The sequence below is a fragment of the Abramis brama genome (genome assembly GCF_963993115.1).
Source record: "Abramis brama genome assembly, chromosome: 1".
NCBI lineage: Eukaryota > Metazoa > Chordata > Actinopteri > Cypriniformes > Leuciscidae > Abramis > Abramis brama.
Genome location: NC_139963.1, coordinates 5,434,407 through 5,456,462, shown reverse-complemented (window position 1 = coordinate 5,456,462; position 22,056 = coordinate 5,434,407). Strand labels below are relative to the sequence as shown.

At 37.6% G+C, this 22,056-nt stretch overlaps 2 protein-coding genes across 2 annotated transcripts in view; both read left to right on the top strand.

Annotated features, from left to right (window-relative positions):
- Positions 1 to 20,854, top strand: part of cyth3b (cytohesin 3b) — a 43,594-nt gene extending 22,740 nt beyond the window's left edge. The window contains exons 4-13 of the mRNA XM_084109007.1: positions 1,632 to 1,698; positions 1,906 to 2,024; positions 2,339 to 2,419; positions 3,261 to 3,373; positions 5,405 to 5,553; positions 6,009 to 6,120; positions 13,816 to 13,892; positions 14,004 to 14,075; positions 14,163 to 14,317; positions 18,553 to 20,854. Coding sequence (XP_083965133.1) covers positions 1,632 to 1,698; positions 1,906 to 2,024; positions 2,339 to 2,419; positions 3,261 to 3,373; positions 5,405 to 5,553; positions 6,009 to 6,120; positions 13,816 to 13,892; positions 14,004 to 14,075; positions 14,163 to 14,317; positions 18,553 to 18,625 — 1,018 coding nt within the window. The 3' untranslated portion in view covers positions 18,626 to 20,854. The remainder of the gene's footprint in view (positions 1 to 1,631; positions 1,699 to 1,905; positions 2,025 to 2,338; positions 2,420 to 3,260; positions 3,374 to 5,404; positions 5,554 to 6,008; positions 6,121 to 13,815; positions 13,893 to 14,003; positions 14,076 to 14,162; positions 14,318 to 18,552) is intronic.
- Positions 18,701 to 20,854, top strand: LOC311097224 (uncharacterized protein; the record flags this gene model as incomplete). The annotated part of the gene is made up of 3 exons (XM_084136777.1): positions 18,701 to 18,706; positions 18,790 to 20,054; positions 20,175 to 20,854. The coding sequence occupies 2 exons, from the start codon at positions 18,701 to 18,703 to the stop codon at positions 19,846 to 19,848; spliced, it is 1,065 nt and encodes a 354-aa protein (XP_083992903.1). The 3' UTR covers positions 19,849 to 20,054; positions 20,175 to 20,854.
- Positions 20,855 to 22,056: the final 1,202 nt, after the last annotated feature.

Genomic DNA, 22,056 nt, shown 5'->3' with positions numbered 1-22,056 from the left:
CACATTCAAACACGTCCATGTTTATATCATTGAGACTTTATTGGGTGTTGAGAAACTTAGATACTATAGGAAGATGTAGCCTATATTCCTAAACACCAAAATATTCACTAAAATAGCACAAAAAAAATAAAGTTCTTCATGGCTACTAGGTAAATATATTTTGTATTCCCAAAAATACTTTTCTAAAGATCTGTCATGGTGCAAAAAAAGGGAGTGAAGTAAAATATCTTAATTACAGTGGTTTTAGTTTATTTACCAAAATACGAATGCTTAGAAGCCAATCCAGAAGAGAAGAATCAACACAAACGGAAAGTGAGGAGAACTCAGGGTTACGTTTATTTAACGATGATGTACTAAAAACAGAAACGTTTTTCCTTGCATTGTTCACGTACAGACGGCAACGTTGTTAAAACGATCCCCGTTCACACGAATCCATGAAAACGACTAAACATGCTGTATTATTCATGCCAGGCCAGTAGTTGGCGCTGTCACTTTGTAAAGAAACACTACGTGTCTATAGACTGAACACGTAATACACATGTGCATGAAGTCACCGTTTTCACAAATTCATGTTTTTGAAGTTAACACAGTATCGGCATTGTTTTCAAAAACGTGCATTTTTAAAGTTTTCATTTTCAGGCCCCTAAAACGCTGTTGTTGTGTGTAAATGAACGGCCAATATGCATAAACATTTTTCTGTTTCTGTTGAAAATGGTGTTGTGTAAACAGCCCCTAAACAGGAGAAAACTAAATTAAACAAGAAACAGGTGCACAAAGCAACCAGTAACCATGGCAACAAACAAGGGCATAATCAGTAACCTAGGAAACAGAAAAGAAGCGGTAAAATGGGGAACAAAAGGGCAGCATGAACAGAACACTAGGAAACAATGAAATACAAACTAGAAGTCCATAAACAGAACATGATCGTTACAAGATCGTTCTTAAGACAAAACTATTATATAGACAAAACTAGACGAAACTATGTTTTGAGTCATGACATTCAAATTCTTGATAAGACTCTTCTTAAAAATTATCATAAATAATCAAGAACCATCATACGAACAGATAACATCAAAGCCTGTGATTTCATTAAGAAAATATTCTTAGAATTTCTATAGAATTGCACTTAATATTCTTACAAACTAATTCCTTAACTTCTTTCTTACAATGATTTTTGTGAATCCACTCTTAGAACAAATGAGAGTAGAAATGGTAGCTGGAAAACTGATGTTGTGTTACGCACGATGCAGTTTGTTTTTTAACAATACCAATGATCATTTCAGCCTAATCATAACGTTTGATCAGATGAGTTTAGTGATTTATATAGATATAGATATATGGAAACTGTCAGTGTTCTGAGACGTATTGGCTAGTCCAGCCGGAAAATAAGCTTTTTTTTAATGCTATTTGATCATAAGAAACAGCATTTACTGTCAGTTGTTGTCAGTGAAACGACTTGCCTCAAAGGGACTTTGATAAGGCTCTTAAATCTACAGGACTTGTGCCTGTAAATCAGGATCTGTTTGATAGTTGGCACATTGTATCCGCAGGCCAATCACACAAGAGGTCCTTTGTCCACCTTCAGTCTTATTAGGGGATCTTTGTTAAGACATATTTACTTTCATTTGCAGCAAAACAACACAGAGAAACAAACAAATTGCAATGGGAAGAAAGAAATTCAACATGGATCCCAAAAAAGTAAGTTATTGTATTGTACAGATATTATATATTTTCATTCGTTCCTAAATGTTTTAATACTTTTAAAGCCTTTTCTTTATGGTAGGCTATTACTGAGCGATCAACATTGTGACATTTTCCCTGACATTTGGACATTTTCCACATACTTTTCCTGGCATTTATATAGGGTTGATCTTAAAATCCTTTTTTAAATCATCTTTCTCGCAGGGGATCCAGTTTCTTCTGGAGAACGACCTCCTGCAGCAGACGCCTGAAGACATCGCTCAGTTCCTCTATAAAGGAGAAGGCTTGAACAAGACCGTCATTGGGGATTACCTGGGCGAACGGTAAACCTTCGCTTCGTTCCTTCAAGGGTCTCTTACACTGCTTTATTCAACATGTCCGTGAGATGTGGGCCTGATTCATCACAAAAAACCTCCAGAAATTGATTGTCTGGGAGTAAAACAGCAGCAGTTAAAGTCCTCTGAAGGAGACGGACCACCTCTTGGGATGAGACTTGTCAAAACAACAGGATTTCATGAAGCATAGCTATAGATACAACAGTGGAAGGCTGCTGAACATCACAAATGATGACAAACAATTGACCTTTCTTTGCTGAAAGTAACCGTTTCTTCTGTGTGTGGCTATTGTTTTCTCGTAGGGATGATTTCAACATCAAAGTGCTCCAGGCTTTTGTCGAGCTCCATGAGTTTGCCGACCTCAACCTCGTTCAGGCTCTGAGGTGGGAAAAGCTTCTCTGCAGGAATGCCTCATTTCTAGACTATTTGGCTTAGAATTAATCCAATAATATCATTATGAACTGGTTTCTATTTTGCTCAAAAATTCCCCTTTTTATGAAGGTAAATCACGTTAAACTTGTCAAACTTGATCATTAATATTTGTTTTTTTGTAGTGTGAAATTATTTGGCAAATTAAGTTGGCAAAACTCAATAAGTTTGAAAGAATCTGTTGCACAATTTTTTTTAAGTTAAGAAATTCAAACTAAGCAGAACTGGCAGATTTCTATTTTTTTCCTTAAAATATTTGAGTAAACTAATTCATACATTTAACATAAAATTATCATGTAATCTCAACTCAAATACTTGAGTAGTGTAAATTTGCCTAGCTTTAACTAGCTAAATGCTAACTTGCTAATTGGTAACACAATGCTTTGATAGCATTTGAATAGCAATTGCTACGAAAGTATGAAACAACATACATGTTCTCAAACCAATTAATTCTGATTCAGAACAAAATTACAAAAACATTACACTTAATTTTAGCATTTACTCTCCCGTTCAAGTGTCATGGCAAAGCATGCTGGGAAACAGATATTCCAGCCCAGTTTTAGTCAAATTTAAAAAAGAAACAAGTTCATAAAACTCAAAACGGTGAAACAATCTAGATTACTTAAAATGTGTCAGTTATGTGAACTCAAAAGAAAAAGAAAGTTCTAAATACTCATAAAAGTTGATTTGATTGAACTAATTTGTTTAATGTAAGTTTACCCTACTCAAACCAAGGGTGTACTGGACTTGTTGACTTGTGACTGATTTTCTGAGGGATTTGCTGTCTCCACACAGGCAGTTCCTCTGGAGTTTCAGACTTCCCGGCGAGGCACAGAAGATTGACCGAATGATGGAGGCGTTTGCGTCCCGGTACTGCCAGTGCAACCCGGGAGTCTTTCAGTCCACAGGTCAGACATGAGCGAAACAGCCAGTGTCCATACTAATGCAAACCTCTCTTCTGTCCCGCTCCGTTTCAGAGAGATGTTGGTCAAAGAAACATCAGTTTAGGCCCAAAACACACCCAATCGAAATGCATCTTGCAAGATTGTTTTTGTGCATCCATGTTGCATTCTCAGCATTGCTGCAAGGAAATTTGCATAAAGTTTTCTCTTTCAGGGGCGCGTTTCCCAAAAGCATCGTCATTACCAAAATATTTAAACCATTTGGCGTTTTTCCTGAAACCATAGATCCAACAAACATTTGCAAGCAGCGTTGCAAACATTGCATGGCTGTAATAAGATGCATAGACTATAAAAAATAATGTGTTGATTCAACAAAACAAAACAAAAAATTAAGGCAACAGTTTGCATCAATGTTCTGAGTCATGACATCTTTGAGTGAATTTACGTTCAACCAACAAGCTACATTGAGTAAGAGGAACTTAATAATTTGTAGCATAAACACATTTTTTAAGTTGATTACTCAGTAATATTAAGTTGCTCTGACTACCAGAGCCCTGGAACCAATTAATCTCATCTATTTCATGAGCTATCATAGCACATGCTAACATAACTTATTTAACATGTATTTTTAATGAACAAGTAAGATATTACATTAGCACAGTCATTGCTAATAGAGTCAATGTAGTGTTTACCTTCATGTATCTACTCTACTCTTACAGAAACTCTTTTAAATGTCATAACATAACAGCATTAAACACTAACAGGTCTTTTCCTTTATTAAAAACAAATAAATTAACACTTAATTTCACCATTTATTCTCCTTATCTAGTCCTATGCAAAGCATGCTGGGAACTAGAAATCCATTGCCTATTTTTTGAAGTTATCGAGACAATTTCATTAAGTTACTACAACCTATTTTTTTTAAAAAGCAAATTAACGCAGAAATTTGAGTTTAAATTACAGACGATATTAAGTTGATGTAAACAGAACTTTACAAAATAATGTTAGCAACTTAAAAGGTTTGATTAAAACAATAAATTAGAATTTTTTAACTTGCAATTAAAATAAGTTGTTACTGAACATTTCTTTGATTGTTTTGAGTTTTGAGGTGAGAGCTCATGTCACGATGTGTTTAGAGAGTGCACAGTAAGAAAACACCTCAGTCTGGCAGAGAAAAATGGGCCTTTTTCTATTTGAAAGGTTTATTTATGCCAATTTTCTCCGTGACGAACCCTTAAATCAAAACAAAGCTTCCATATGTGGATATAAATTATACTAGCAGTCAAAAGTTTGGAATAATGTTTTTGAAAGAAGTATCTTCTGCTCACCAAAGCTGCATTTATTTGATCAGAAATACAGTATAAACAGTGAAATATTATTACAATTTAAAAAAAGCTGTTTTCTATGTGAATATTTTCAGCATCATTACTCCAGTCTTCAGGGTCACATGATCCTTCAGAAATCATTCTAATATGATGATTTGATGCTCAAGAAACATTTATGATTATTATCAATGTTGAAAATCATGATACACTATCATTCAAAAGTTTGGGGTGAGTAAGATTTAAAAAAAATAAAGAAAAATAAATGAATACTTCTATTCAGTATGAATGCATTATATTGATCAAAAGTGTCAGTAAAGACATTTATAATATTACAAAATATGTCTATTTCAGATAAATGCTGTTCTATTGAACTCCCTAATCAAAGAATCCTGAAAAAAAAAAAAATTATCACGGTTTCCACATAAATATTTAGCGAATTGATAATAATCAGAAATGTTTCTTATTATAATGATTTCTGAAGGATCATGTGACACTGAAGTATATTAACATAGAAAACAGTTCTTTTTAAATTGTAATTTTATTTCACAATATTATTTACACATTATTATTAGCCTATTCATTTTAATAGTAGACCACAAATATTATTGCTGTTCACAGAGTCACTTACATCTCTTTCAATGCCAGTTATTGTGCATTGACTTATTTGCTGTGTGTGTGTGGTTATTGAATTATTAGTGTGTTTATGTTGCAGACACATGTTATGTCCTGTCCTTTGCCATCATCATGCTGAACACCAGCCTTCACAACCCCAACGTCAGGGACAAACCGGCCGTAGAGCGCTTCATCTCCATGAACAGAGGCATTAATGAGGGAGGAGACCTGCCAGAGGACCTGCTCAGGGTAATCATGCTGACCAGCATTTGTGCTTAAAAAGTGTGTAATGTTAATTTCTTTCTGAAAATGAGTGATGGTTTGTCTAGATAAGACTCTTATTCCTCGGCTGGGATCGTGTCGAGACTTTGAAGCTGCACTGAAACTCACATTTGGACCCCATTGAAGTCACTATATAGAGAAAATGTGGAATGTTTTCCTCAAAACCCTTAATTATTAAATTATCAGGAAATTTTAATTCTGAAGTGAACCTATCCTTTAACCAGTTCAATCGAGTCAGCTAACACTAACAGCAACACTAACTATATTTACTCTCCTGTCTCATTTGGGTCAGTTTCCATATGAATGACTTTAAATCTCATGATTAATGCAGTAGCAGCCATAGGACTGTTTTAAATATTTTACAGAGGCGTGCGTGTAAATGTGCTGAATCTGCATACATTACCAGACTAATGTCTCTGCAGAACCTGTACGAGAGCATCAAGAGCGAACCCTTCAAAATCCCAGAGGACGACGGCAACGACCTCACACACACGTTCTTCAACCCGGACCGAGAAGGCTGGCTCCTGAAGTTAGGTCAGAACCAGACTCTTACTCTTATACTCTTATACTCTTACTCTTTCTTTCCTTCAGCAGACGTGCCTCGTCTCTTAGGGACAAATAGAGTCACTATAGTGAAAAGTGTGCAAGTGTCAGATGAAGCTGGATGCTGTACATGTACATGAAATCTGTAACAAGTCAATTTACTTTTTAAATGTCAGCTCTCATTGGGTCTCATTCATGAAACACGAGCCGAACGAATGTTTGTGTAAATCGTGTGTAAAGTGGTTCTGGCGTAAATTTTCGGATTCATTAAAATGTTCGTATTTTCCAAATGTTAGTTGGTACGAAAGAAATCTACACCTGCTCCCAGCCACGCGTGAATAGTGCGTTTAACATCCGAACGTTTTGCTCATTAATAAGGCTGCATTTTAATTCACCTTAATCGGGTACATATTTACACAGAACTTTGAAAAAATAGTAGTATGATAGTAATTACATACGGTTTTTCTTTTTACTTTTATTACGAGAGCCAGTAATAGCATCTGCAAACGGAACACAAGTCCGCAAGTGTTTTTATTTTATTTATTTTTTTATATTCAAGCTGTTTATTCTTTTTTTTTTTTTTTTTTTTTTTTTTTTTTTACAAGTCCGCACGCAAGTCACAAGTGTTTCAGTCAAGCTTCATGTCGAACCATTTTCTTTTCACTTCTGGGACTGTTCGATTAACAGATGAAACTCCTTTTTTTAGGACCTGATACGCCACTATGTACACTTGAAAATAAAATGTGGTGTTTTGAATGAACTTCTGATAATAAAACTTAAATTTCTGCATCTGAGAAATGTCTCTTCTTCATTCGCTTTTGAGAAGACATGTTGAAATCCTTCGTTTGGTGTCATAATATGATGCCCATATATAGTTGTCAGTCGGTTTTAACGGGCGGGATTTATGGTAATTGAGAATGAGCGTGCACGCGCGTCCCATTTACGACTGATTGGAATTCAGTAACACACACACACATTTCACTATCAAATCTGACGTTTACGAAGTTTTTGTGAATCAGGAGAAGAATTTTCGGGAATGTCTCTTTACGCGCAAATCACTCACATATTTACTCGTATATTTACGAATGTTTCATGAATGAGACCCAATGACCTTAATTTGTACATTTTGAGGCTCTGCCGAATTAAGGAAAAAGTGTGTTACGCCTGATTGTAACTTTAAGCAAGCAGCATGTAAACTACTGAAACACTGTTTACGAGCCATTTCACTCGGTAATCTGATGTAAAGAGAATCTGGCCCGCTCTAATCTGATTGGATGACGTTAAGCTTGTTTCAGTCTGTCTGGGTTCAGAGTTGTGTTTATACAGTACGAGTGTTTCTGAGGGGAAAAAAGAATTACTGTATTTTGCCATCTTTGCCAGGTTACTTACGTCAGATCTTTAAAAGATTTGAAAGGGGTTTAGAGGTTTGATAAAGATCGTTTGAGAGTGTGATTTTGCAATGGCACCAAAGTCTGTTCACTCGGCGGCCATCTTTGCAGCTGTTTCGGCCATACAAGACCAAGTCCTGTCTATTTGAATGGGGGAATCCTGACATCTCAAAAACTGCTTGCCGAACTCACAATTAAATGCAATCAGCAACAAAATTTGTCCCGTAAATGTTGTTTTTTTATGCTATTTATGCTTTTTATAAAAAAATTTCAGGCTAGACGAGCCAATGCGCATGTGCAGTCATAAGAGCGAGTCTCAGGTTTCTATGGGAACGGGGTTTCTCACGGGAGATGCAGTGACACAATGACTTTGCCCATCAGCGATTGGCTCATTCACTTTAGAAGGCGGGACTTATTTCCGCTATATTGCGCGTTGCAGTTTCTCCCATTCATGAGTAATAGCAGTGAACCGTCTTTCTATATCTATAGTCTTTGGTTATATTTATACTTATAAATAGTGGCAGATACTATTTGCGCCTCAAGTGTTGTTTTACATTAAACAGTATGCAATAATAACACAGTGTAAATGAATATATTTATTAAAGCTATTAAATTGATGCCGCCTTTTTGGGAAAATAAAGCCCTCGCCTATACCAACCCCTAACCCGTCCCTAAACATTTTATTATTAAACACACGTTAAACACTTTATTTGCACTTTTTTAATATTTTCTTCATTTTTATTGAAAATAAATGCCTTTCCGATCTGAAATGAGATGGGGAAAGGATGTAGAGTTATGTCTGTACTTTCGAACAGGCAGAAGGACTGCAGGCGTTCTGCTATTTTTCTGTAAAGCGCTTTGCAGACACGCTGCATCATTATATTAAAAACTATAATCTATTTCAGATAAACCCACGGCATGCACAAACTAGGTCTCTCATTCAGATGGTCTCTTCCTGTCTTCTAAGTGTGTAGTTATTGAAGAAGCTGCGGTGTGAACCAGACTTTATGCCGATAGTCAAACGTCTGGCTTTACATGGGAGCAAAATCCCGGAAGTGCCGGATCTGATCCACAAATGAAGCCCTGCAGGGATGTCTATACAGAGTCTGCTGTGTTTCATGTGTATGTGTCTTTTTTATTTGTTTGTCAAGGGTCAAGTGATGCTTGTTTGTGTCTTTCTAGTGTCCCGTCTCCCGTCTCCTAACATTATCTGTGTCATTTCTGTGTGTTAGTATGTGTTGATGTTGAGCGTTCCTTCTTGTTTCCCTGACACCCTTTGACCCTTGCCCTCCACTGCAAAAAATGCTTTTCTTACTCAGTATTTTTGTCTTGTTTCCAGTCCAAAAATCTAAAAATTCTTAAATCAAGATGCATTTACTAAAGTAGTAAAAGGCCATAAGATATTGTCTTGTTTTTAAAAAATATCATTTTTCTTACCCCCATTGGCAGATCATTTTGCTTTTTTTAAGTAACAACTCACTTAATTTTGATTTATTTCCCCAGAAAACAAGACATAATAAGAATGGCCTTTTACTACTAGTAAATGCATCTTGATTTAAGAATTTTTTTATTTTTGGACTGGAAACAGGACAAAAATACTAAGTAAGAAAAGTATTTTTTGCAGTTCATTTTCTATCCTGTGACTGTCTGGCGTTCTCTACAGGAGGTACGTAACAAAACCAGGGCAGATCTATCCCATCGTTCCCTCTTTTCATCTCTTCTAACCTTCATTTGATGCTCTCCTGACTGTCACTCAAGGCCTTCCCACTTCCGGTCTGTAGGCTTATTGTTAGGCAGCGTCTGGGGTCAGAGGTCAGTTTACTATCCTGAAGGCAGTTCGACTTAAAAACAAGTGCATACATTTGGCAGACACTTTTATCCAAAGCGACTTTTATTGCATTTCAAGGTACATTTGCATTTACACTCTTATAAGTTCTTGGTTTCCAGGGAATCAAACCCATTACCTTGGCGTTGCAAGTGCCAACGCTCTACTGTTTGAGCTACAGGAAAGCTGTTACATAGATACATAGATTAAGTTTGTAGCAATTATTTATGCTGCTAGCTACTATAAAGTCAGAAATAATAATAAAATAAGTAGATCACTAACCCAAAATAGCTGTGAATATTAATTCAACTGTTAATCTGTTAAATCTGTTAACTCTTTCCCCGCCATTGACGGAAATCTCTGTGTTTTCACTGTAAAATAACGATTATCAACATTAAAACCAGTTTAGTGCACATGGCTCTGGACACACAAATTCCTTGTTTTCTATGTAATGTCCCGGTAGACCTATATACTTTCTATTAATAACAGTACACATTTATACCCACACAATCTTTATGTGTTTCCCTCAGCTGAAAGCTTTTTCCACTCAAATAATTATGCTTTTTCTCACTAAACGATCCCTGTTGGATCTGTGGAAATGTACACTGGTAAATAGACAGGACTCCAGAAATGAAAGGACTAAATCAGATTAAACAAATGTGCACTTATTTAAGAACAAGTATTTATTTATTTGTTAGTGTGTTTGTTTGTTCAAGTTCATTTCATTTAAAAAGTTTACTGCTGAACTTCCAAAAAATCTTATTTTCTCATGTTCAAAGTGTCATGGCCAAAATCACTGAATACATTAGTGTTCACTGAACAAAATCTGTATAACTTATTGATTTTTTTTTTTACCATGACAAAGTTTAATGAGGCCAGTTTAAGCATAACCATCATTTTGAATCATGTGGTTATCCTGAACAGAAAGTGTTCATTTTAAAAACACCTTTTTAATAATAAAAAAAGCTAAATTTAGATTGAATTTATTTTATTATTCTGTATAACCCACAAACGTTTGGCAGGGTAAATATTCCAAGGAAAAACAAATATGTTTGAAATGTTATGTAAAGTTTATTCATTACAATTTCTGTTGACCAGAACAATGGTTTACATTCATTCATGTTCTATTAATTTTTTTTTTTATCGAAGTGACTTACAAATTAGAAACATCACAAACAATTTGTCGTAGAGAAATTTTAATATTAAAAGTACACAATACCAGGTGTAGTAAAAAAGTTAACAAGCCAGAACAGAAGTGAAATGCAGCTTTTTTTGTAGCCATGAATACAATGTGTCTATATACATAACTTATCTTTCATATATAAACTTGCCCTGAAAAATACTCACTAGACTAATGAATGGTGACCTGATTGAATTTAAAGTGCCCCTATTATGCTATTTTATATAGGTGATACAAATAGTAAAGATGGCGTCGTCGATCAATTCGAGCGTGAGTCCTCATCCTTTTGAAGTGCAACAAAGTGGATTCGTGACTCAGAAAACAGCGTCTTCTCCACATGTCGAGAACACAAACCAAACTCTTCCGGTCTCAGCTACAACTATGGTGTTAAAGGAGACGTTGTTGTAGCGAATCCAATTGAGAATGAACAAAGAAACACAATATTTGTTATGCAGAGTGTGAGAGAACTACACAAACACCAACAGCATTAACACTGAACACAAGAAACAGAGGGCTTGAATACACAGGGCAAGATAATTAACGAAACAAAGAACAGGTGTGCACCAATCAGAAACCATGACAACACAATTAAAACAGTGACAAGGAAAACCATGGAAACAAAACTAAACTGAACATGAAACTAAACAAGACATGATAATGTAACTAAACATGACCAAGACAGTTGTTCACAGGCCGCCAATAAAGACTATAGGGTTTGAATTATGCAAATGTGTCACCAACCAACATAAGGATCAAGTAATGCCTGGTACACATTGTACCCGCCTATAGGCGCACATTACTAACCCGCTCTTTAAATAAGAAAAACATAAATACTGCTCCATTGACTTTAGAGCAGGTTTCAGTTGGTCAATGGCTCAGTCTATTTCAGCTCCTCAAAATAGCAACGCTCCAACAATGCGCCTGAACACACACCTGGTTCTCAGACCAGCAGCCCATGAGCACACAGATAGGCGCAAATGCATTTGCTATTTAAACAACGTGACGCAGGACGTGAAAATGAAAACTGCGTCGGGCTGAAACTAGCAAAACACACTTGTGTCACGCCGGGTGTGTGATAGGACCCAATATTTGTTGGTTTTATGTAAAGAATTGTATGGTTTTATTTAAAGAATTCACAAATATTGTATTAGCAATTATATCCCCATACCTGGAAATCTCACTGTAATCAATAACTACATGCACTGTCCAAATGACCCTGATCTGTGGCCTGTGTCATTATCCCTCAACCTCACTGATCTCTCTGACGACCCTCATTTCCCATCATGTGTGTGTCCTTCTTTCATCAGTGCTTTGACTGTGTCTCTCGCTGCCATCTTTTGTGACTGAGGAGAACATCAGAGTTGTGAAAGTGGATCATGGGAATAGACTTGCGAGTAGGGAACAGCAGAAAGCACGGCTTTAATCTCTCCCGATGCCGATGTGCGTTCAGCATCTGTGGGACGGCGTTGGAGTCGGGAGAGGGGGTGGAGAAGCCTACAGCGCTGTGCTCGATACACCACGTTATTACAGCCAAAAACAGCACACAATACAGCAGGGGAACGATTGCAAATGAGTCAGAGGCTTTAATGTATATGAGTGTGTGGGGGTGTGTGAGAGAGACTGGATTTTTGCACCATTTTCTACAGCATGATAGTGGCGTCTGTACGTTTGCCGTGAGATATTTCATTTAATTTAATTTGATCGCAGAATGCAATCTCTTGTAAGGTGTATCTTTTTTTGTGAGAGATTGTTTGTGAGGAATAACCCAAATAAGGGTAGCACTGTGATCCAAGCTCTCTTTCGGTCTCAAATAGAAATAACTTCTCTCAGCGCTGCAACATTGCTCCCGGACATTTCTGTGATTTGCTTTCTATGGTCAGGAGTTGAAATCGAGTTGTGTGCGCTGCTTCTTGTGATAAAGAAGTACACTTTAAAAAGAGTGCTTATTACAGGAATAATATAGAGTGAAATGAATGTAATGTTTTTGGACTCTTCTGCAAATGAATCAAATATATTATAGGTTAAATTTATATTAAATGCAAATAGTTGTATCATTCTTTTTTTATGAACTGTTCAACTTGGCATATAAAGCAAGGCAGTGTTGTGCCTTCAGCCCATTTTCTCGCATTAAAGAGGACATGAGGAAACTAAAGTAGATCTACTCTTCTAACAAAATACAAATTGTCTTTTTTTTATGAACCGTTGAATTTAAGAGTGCTTTTTTTTAACCACTTAAGTAGGACTTAAAGTCCCCCTGTGGTGAAAATCCAGCTTTTAATGTTGTTTATGTGTCTATGTGGTGTTTTTAATGTGCTTTAAGACAAACTCATGTGTAAATTCATAAGTCGACACCATTGCTGAGTATTTCCTCCTTAAAACTGCAGTGAACCAAAGACAGTCTCAAAAACACGCTTTGAAATCGCTGGTGTTTCTGACATCACAAACTACCTTGTAACCAATCAGATCAACGTGATCGTCAACCAGTGGATCTCTGAGCTGAGTGAGTGAGTGGAGGCGGGGCTCATTTGCATATTCATAGAACCGCGCATACTAAATGAGGCAAGGGTGTCGAGTTACATTCAAGATATTTTAAGGCATGAAGAATTTTATTTCAAGGAAAAAACATTTAAATATGTAATTTTGGTGATCAAAGAGTTTTAACTCAAAAAGGGACTTTATAAGTACATCTTTTTTGCAATCTAGTGCGTTTAAGATATATTTACTTTCAATACAATATTGAATAACACTCTACAGTTAACATATGTTAGTCAACGCATCAAAATAAGTCTACTTCTTTAAAACATGACAAAAAAGACTATTAAAAGTATGATTCAAAGTTCACTTGAACAGAAAACTTTCAATTGGACATTACAAAGTACAATTGACTTGATTTACTTAAATCCACATGTACCAGATGTGGGCCGGATCTGGGCCGACACTACGTTTCTGTCTGGGATGCCACTATAATGAAGACCACATGGGCTGAGGCTGGTATTTAGGACAGGATAGTCTCAGACTCTTCAGGAACTCAACCAATTGATGTTTACAGAGAGTTGTCTCTGCACATTAAAATAGAAAAGAGAAGATATTATAACATCGAAAAAAAAAAAAACTTACATTGGAAAACTAATAGAGAACTTGAACCAGATCATTTGCATATAAATTAGAATATATTGTTGCTGATATTCCTGAAATGAGAAACAGGAGCTGTTTGTGAGTGTTGCATTGGCTCTAGTCAGTTACTGCTCAGAAATTGGGTCACTGGCATTGATGGTTTTCCTTTTTCTTTGCAGGTGGACGAGTAAAAACTTGGAAGAGGAGATGGTTTATTCTGACCGACAACTGCTTGTACTATTTTGAGTACACAACAGTAAGTAAAATGGTTTTCAGCATAATTTCAGGACTTGAGCTACAGCAAGTCTACAGCAAGAGGGATTATTCTTATCCCAAATGCATTTTGATGGGTTTCTCCTGACTTTAGGACAAGGAACCACGTGGAATTATCCCTCTGGAGAACCTCAGCATCAGAGAGGTGGAGGAACCCAGGAAACCTGTGAGTGCCCGAGCAAACGTGAACGTTAGAGCCGTACGGGATTGTGAAAACCTCATGCCTAATAGTATGTTGTGTCTCCTCGTGTAGAACTGCTTTGAGCTGTACAATCCCAACCATAAAGGGCAGGTGATCAAGGCGTGTAAGACGGAGGCCGATGGGAGGGTGGTGGAGGGAAACCACGTCGTCTACAGGATATCAGCTCCCACACCAGAGGAGAAGGAGGAATGGATCAAATCCATTAAGTAGGATTTCCCATTGAACATATTGTTAAATAGTCTTGTTCAGTGATTTAATAACATGTGCTGAAGAAACGCAGCATACAGTGACAAAACTAACTTAAACTGGACAATAACTTTATTCTAGAGCTGCTATAAAGCCAAAACAATCTTTGTTACTTTAATGTCATATTGTCAAGGTAAAGCTGCTTTGAAACAATCTATATTGAAGGTGACTTGACTTGACTTTAACTCTACAACAAAACCTAATGAGCTGCCACACTGTCAACAACAAGAACAAGCATAGGTAAAGTAACTAACAGGCCAAGCTCATTAGAAAAAACGAGCCTCTGCTAAATATTACGTTGATTCTTGCAGGTTTCGCTACACTTTCAAAGTGAAACGTCCAGTGAGTGATGCTAAAAGGTTAACGCTCTTGAGAATAATGTGCCACCTACAGCAGTGGTTCTCAACCCTCAACAGTTCACATTTTGTATGTCTGCATAATCAAACAGACCTGATTCAAGTCATCAGCTCATTAGTAGAGACTCTAAGACCTGAAATAGGTGTGTCAGACAAAGGACCAGGGTTTAGAGCCACTTTTTTTAACTAAAAACAAATGTTTGGTCATCATTATGGTGATCAGTGTTTGATTTAGTTGGTCAGTTTGACTCTTGGCTTTTACCAAAACACATCATTTGTTTCAAAGGAAGCCAGAAAGAAAGATGATCAGGTGATATATTTCCCAGCATCATAAAATAGAATAATTCACTAATCTTATTCCTGACATTACATTACATACATTGAGTGTTACTTACACACTCTGTAGAGTGGGACCATATGTACTCTGAGCAGAGTTCATTTAACTCTGGGGAATTTGCTGTGTAGTATTTGTACAAGGATGATGAATCCTTATTAATCCATAATCTTGCCCATATAATGGTAATTTGTATGAAATGTATAGGTACGGGTTTGGAGTTTTGCAAAAATGTCTGTAGAAGTAAATCTTTTCAATGAACAAGTGTTGGTAACAACTAATGGTGTAAAAATGCACTGGTTTTCTTGATGTATCAATGAAAACATCCTGCTGATTCATATGCATCAATCTTCAAATTTGTGCATGTTAGCCAATAATCAATTTACAATTGGCCTCTATTGGCCTTTACTGCTTTGACTCTCATTGAAACATTTTCCAAAAACTTTAGAGGCTTATTCATCTCCGGACCGCTTCAGTACAGTGATTAGCTCACGGTCATATTACACTCCAAAAGTCAAATGTAAAAAATGGGACTATATATAACTATATTTATGCATAAAGAAAATAATGTCTATTTTTAGGACCATTATTATTATTATTATTTGATTTTGAGATTATTTTAATTATAATTAAACATATTTCCCATCAAATTTTCATTAATAAAATGTGTGCAAATACACAATCTCATCACTAAATTTTATTTTTATTTTAATTAAGCCAAGTTTATTTAAAAAAAAAAATTGAAATAGATTCTCATTACTGCAATACAATGTAATTTTGACATTATTTACCACAATCCTTGTCGTTGTTTTACTGTATTTTACTGTAATGAAAATGGGATTATTTAATCATTTATTAATTTATTGTTGCATTACAGTAATGAGAATGGGGGGACTACTTAATTTTCATGAAAATAATCTCACAATGCAAATAATCCCAATGTTCCCAGCCATGTTACTGACATGTTTTGGGAATTTCACCTCAATAGCTTTTGGGACAGATCTTGTTAACTGTGGTTTGGTCCAGATTGGGACAGTAGTGCCCACATGAAAAAAATACTATAGTATATTATAGTACTTTTAAGAATAAATTTTACTATAATATACCACAATCATGTGGGTATGGTTCAAAAACACTATAGTATTTAGTATATACTATGGTATTTTTTCACGTGGGTGGATTTTTAACAGCACTAGTCATGATGGTGTTTAGTCTCATCCTCGACCCTGTGTTTTCATGGGCGATCTTCAGTGGAGATTAGTCAGAGCTTAACCAGCCCCCCCCCCCCCCCCCCCACACACACACACACACACACACACACACACACAAACCATCAACTCGGGGGACCGGCAGACCTGTTGCGGTCCTCGTGTCTCCGCTAATCCAGGCGCCTCGTCTCTCAGAAACGTGCTGGAGGATGAGAGGCTTTATCACAAGCACTTTCTGCATAGTCGGCACAGTTATGACCCACTATCCTTATCTGCTTATCTGTAATCATGCTTTATACGCTCGGGATATTGGACCATTCAGTCACGCTTTGGAAACAAAAACAAGTTCTTCTCAGAGGTTTTAACTCATTCAGTGGAAATAAGTTGAAGCGGATGGTTTTGTCTGTGCAGAATTTAGAATTTAGAACTCTCTGTTCATTCTAACATATTCTTAAAATGATAGAATCAGTGTAGAAATTGTGAAGGCTATGTTCAAAATGCATTACTAAAAGGGGTGTAACGAGACCCTCATGTCACGATTCGATACATATCACGATACTGAACTCACGATACAATATTAGTGCGATGCTCCAAGACATATGATAAAAAGTAAAAAAAAAAATGTACTGTTGATTAAAATGCTAAATTTGATATTACATTGTGTGTGTAAATGAATCGGCTTGGACTTGGTGCTGGAAACACAAAGCACGGGACAATAGAGACACCAGAATAAACATATTCATGATTCTGAAGCTGAAAAAACAGAATTATTTTAGATGAATAGCTTGCACTCTTTCACTGACTAGATATATTTAAAATAATGTAGGACACTTACTGGTAACATTTGGCATTATCAGGACCCACAAATATTGCATTATTATACATTATATTCAACATTATATATAGTAGTTTAATGTTTTACTGACACTAAAACAGTCATTTTTATTTATGTATCTACGATACATATTGTTATACATAGGGTGACCATACGTCCTCTTTTTCCAGGTCATGTCCGGCCGGGATTTCGAGATCGCCCAAAATGCCCGGGATTCGGCTTTTGCTTTCTACAGTCACCATTCATTATGTTTACATTATTACATTATTTGACACTGACACGTAGGCTACATGCCAGCTTTGCAGATCATGCATTCTGCTTCACACGGATCCCGATCGAGACGAAAACACAGGAATTTTCTTAGCAATGCTAAAACGCACATCAACCGATCACTTGTTTAGCGTTCATGTAAACACTACATTCAGATTCACCAATCGGAATTAATTCAGTCCTATTGAATCAAAAGGTGTGCATTTAAACAAAATGAATGGCGACGAGAAAGCAAAAGCCGAATCCCGTATATTTTGGGCGATCTCGAAATCCCGGCCGGACATGACCTGGAAAAAGAGGACGTATGGTCACCCTAGTTATACATATTTTTTATATTGCGACATATTGACACGATATATTGTTACACCCCTAATTACTACCCTATTACTAAAGTCAGTGCAGTGTATCCTGTATTATAAACCATATTGCATGTGAGAGGCATCCTGTTAGCGTTTTTGAAAAATGTAATTAGTTGCATTTTTAATTTTATGGTTGACAGTCCAATCAAAAACTTTGAAGAAATACTAAGAGTAGCAGGGTAGAATTTAGTCCAACATAGCCAATAGTGTGCAGAATAAACACATTTTCCAGCAGCCTTTGCAATAATAAAGATACGAAGAGCATAGTTTTTTCACTTATCTTATCGCAGTGCATTATGGGATTACCTAAACCATTAATTATACCCTAATATTTTAAGCAGCGTAACAATTAAAATTTGCCTTCGTCTCTGGAGCTCACTTGTGAGGCCTTGAAATGCTGTCTACATAGGCAACTCACTATAGATGTAGTCACTATAGATGAGTTTCACACTATGTGCCGCACTAACAAGATTTCTAGCGTGAAAACTGTGGCAACAGCAGCAGAGCATTCGTGTCTCTTCATATCAGTCTAAATCAGTTCATATCAATATAAAACCAGCCTTTAATCTTAGCAGGTCTGGCCTTAGCTGTCACCTTACACTGGACAATCCCGAAACGCCACTCAAACGCAGAGAATCCCTGAGAGGTGGAGTTAAACGGGGGTGGGGTGTGTCCTCAGAAACCATGGAAACCAAACTAGGTCACTGAACAAACTATTTCCTATGATGCCGTTAAGCCAGGAGTGTGTGTGCAAACATATATAGGCTATATGCTTTATTTCCATATCAAAGATGCTGAAGTCTCTCACATCTCCTTTTAATTGGTTCTTTCAGAGCGAGCATCAGCCGGGACCCTTTCTACGACATGCTGGCCACCAGGAAGAGACGCATCGCCAACAAGAAGTGAAATCTCCGTCCGAACCTCTTCCTCAAAGCCTGTTCACAGCAACACACACTGCCTACCGGGACAGACTTTGTGCAAATGTGTGTTTGATGACGGGTTAAAGGAGCCCAGCGGCTGAAGAATTCAATGTTTATAGTTCCTTTCTCGAGTCCCAGACAGCAACATAGTGTTCGCCCAGATCTGGCCCACATCTGGGCCGCGTTGAATACACATGTACCGGATGTGGCCCGGATCTAGGCCGTGTTGAATACACATGTACCGGATGTGGCCCGGATCTAGGCCGTGTTGAATACACATGTACCGGATGTGGCCCGGATCTGGGACGTGTTGAATACACACGTACAAGATGTGGCCCAGATCTGGGCCGTGTTGAATACACATGTACCGGATGTGGCCCGGATCTGGGCCGTGTTGAATGCAGAGGTACCAGATGTGGCCCGGATCTGGGCTGTGTTGAATACACATGTACCAGATGTGGCCCGGATCTGGGCTGTGTTGTATACACATGTACCAGATGTGGCCCAGATCTGGGCTGTGTTGAATACACATGTACCGGATGTGGCCCGGATCTGGGCCGTGTTGAATACAGAGGTACCAGATGTGGCCCGGATCTGGGCTGTGTTGTATACACATGTACCAGATGTGGCCCGGATCTGGGCTGTGTTGAATACACATGTACCGGATGTGGCCCGGATCTGGGCCGTGTTGAATACAGAGGTACCAGATGTGGCCCGGATCTGGGCCGTGTTGAATACACATGTACCGGATGTGGCCCGGATCTGGGCCGTGTTGAATACACAAGTACCGGATGTGGCCCGGATCTGGCCCATGTTGAATACACATGTACTGGATGTGGCCCGGATCTGGGCCGTGTTGGATACACGTGTACCGGATGTGGCCCGGATCTGGGCCGTGTTGAATACACATGTACCGGATGTGGCCCGGATCTGGGCCGTGTTGAATACACTTGTACCGGATGTGACCCGGATCTGGGCCGTGTTGGATACACATGTACCGTATGTGGGCCGGATCTGGGTCGACACTATGTTGCTGTCTGGGGTTTCTATTCATATAAAAACACAGCTGTCCTGACATGTTTGTATTTGCATGGTTGTTGGTATGTATACCTGGGCGATATGAACTCGTTTATGAACTCTCACTGCAGAAAAGCCATTTATTTCGGAAGAGACGAGACCTATTTGGACGGCCGGTGTGATCGACAGTAACCCTTCATGGCCATTACTCTTATGGTGCTAGAAGACTTTGTGTGTGCATGTGATCCAGTGCTAATGCTAGGTGGCGCTCTGGAGTCAGCTGGACTGATTTCATGTTGTTAGAGTGAGAAACAAATATATATAACATATATATAGAGAGAGAGAGATTTAAGCTGAATTCGGAACTGCATACTACTCTTACTATACACAGCAACATAGTGCCGGCCCACATCCGGTACAGATGTGGGCCGGATCTGGGCTGACACTATATTACTGTCTGGGTATCTTTCAATGTTATATTGAATAGTAACCCAGACAGCAACATAGTGTCGGCCCAGATCCGGCCCACATCTGGTACGTGTGGAGTACCGTATGTGGGCCGGATCTGGGCGGACACTATGTTGCTGTGTGGGAAGAGTAGTGTACTCTGAATTCAGCATCAGTTTCTGTTGTCCATCAGAAGGTACCAGTCCATTAACCCTTTCCGTTCTGCTCTTAGATCTACTGTTGCATATGATGTTTTGATGTAATACGAATGAATTTGCTTGCTTTTGTGTTCTCTTTACAAGTATAGTTAAATATCTCCTTTTATATTTATTTTCTTTGTGAAATGATTTTATTCTACTCATAATTGGTAAACTATAGATCTAAGTTATGTGTAAATACTGTAAACATTTGTCCTCTTTTTTTTTTTTTTTGTGTAAGTACAATCTGTAGCATATATAAATCTACTGGCTCTTTATTGTTAGGGCTCTTCGCTCAGCAGCCTTAAACTAATGTACTTCTGTCAGGGAAAAAAAAATCACCTTGTAATTCTGGAAAAATGAAGTTGTTTTTTTTAAGAAGAAGAAAAAATCCAGTAGCAATTTATATGTGGTTGTAAAATAAAAGCCCTTTTCAAGGGTGGAATACTATCTCTAATGGCCTTGGGGCTCCAGATAAATTTTTATATGTCTGTATAAGCTATTGGTAAAACTGTACATGAACTATGAATACATAAAACATTCATGAAGCTAAAGCTTTCAAGAGTTATTTGTTTTCCCCACACATATCACACAGGGAAATTTGATCCAACTAACTTTGATTATGTACAGTGTGGATTTCTAACGCAGCCACAAAGTTTTGAAGAAATGCTCTTAAGAATAGTCCTAAGCTTTGTCTTAAGTGTCAAAAAGAGTGTCTAAGACTTCTCTAAGAGTACGAGACTTTCATAAAGAAGCTAAAAGCAACTTTCAGTAAAGTCTAAGACTGATTCTTAAGTGTAGACACTACAAGACTACAATGATGTCAACTCAAAATGGCCGCCCTCAACCTCTGAATTAGCCAATAGTGAGCCTGCAAGGGGGAGGTCACAGCAGCATGACACCAATCATTTAATGCATTTATAAAATTATTAAAATTATTAACAATTAGTGTTGATGCTACAGAATCCTTTTCTCTTGATGTATGTCTCCTCATTTATAGTTAGAGCAATGATGCAAACATAAGTTATATGTCCATAAACATAACAACTGCTCCACAAACTCCAGGGAAGCCCGAAATCCTCATAAAAGTGGCTTGATTTTGCTGTATGGTTTGAACATCATTTGGAAAGTCAATGAACTGCCATACACTAGTGGCCAAAAGGGTTGACCAGCCTAGGAAAATTGAAATCTTCAACCTTTATCCAAATATTCAAATTGATATTAAATCAATGGCTTAATGAGAGATCTTTCTTTAAAGGTACAGGAAGCGATTTCTGAGAAACTGTTGAAAGTGGATCGGACCAAAACACACTTTAAGCCAATCAGCAGTAAGGGGCGTGACCACTCATGAAGGGGGAGGGGCCTGTGCTGCATAGCGTGTTCGTTAATTTGGGGGCGGAGCTATCAAGATAGGGGTGTGATACTTTTGGGTAGGGTGTTTGAAACAAAACAATATATTACCAACTAGCAATCAACTAAGATTTCCCATCTACAGATTAAGAACTCTTAAAGTCCCCCTGTAGTCAATCATTTTATACCTTAAAACTCATCTTTGATCACCAATATTACAAATTTAAACATTTTTTTCCTTGAAAATAAGTCTTCATGTCTTAAAATATCTTGAATGTAACTCGACACCCTCGCCTCATTTATTATTCGCGGTTCTATGAATATGCAAATGAGCCCCGCCTCCACTCACTCACTCACTCAGCTCAGAGATCCACTGGTTGACGATCACACGTTGATCTGATTGGTT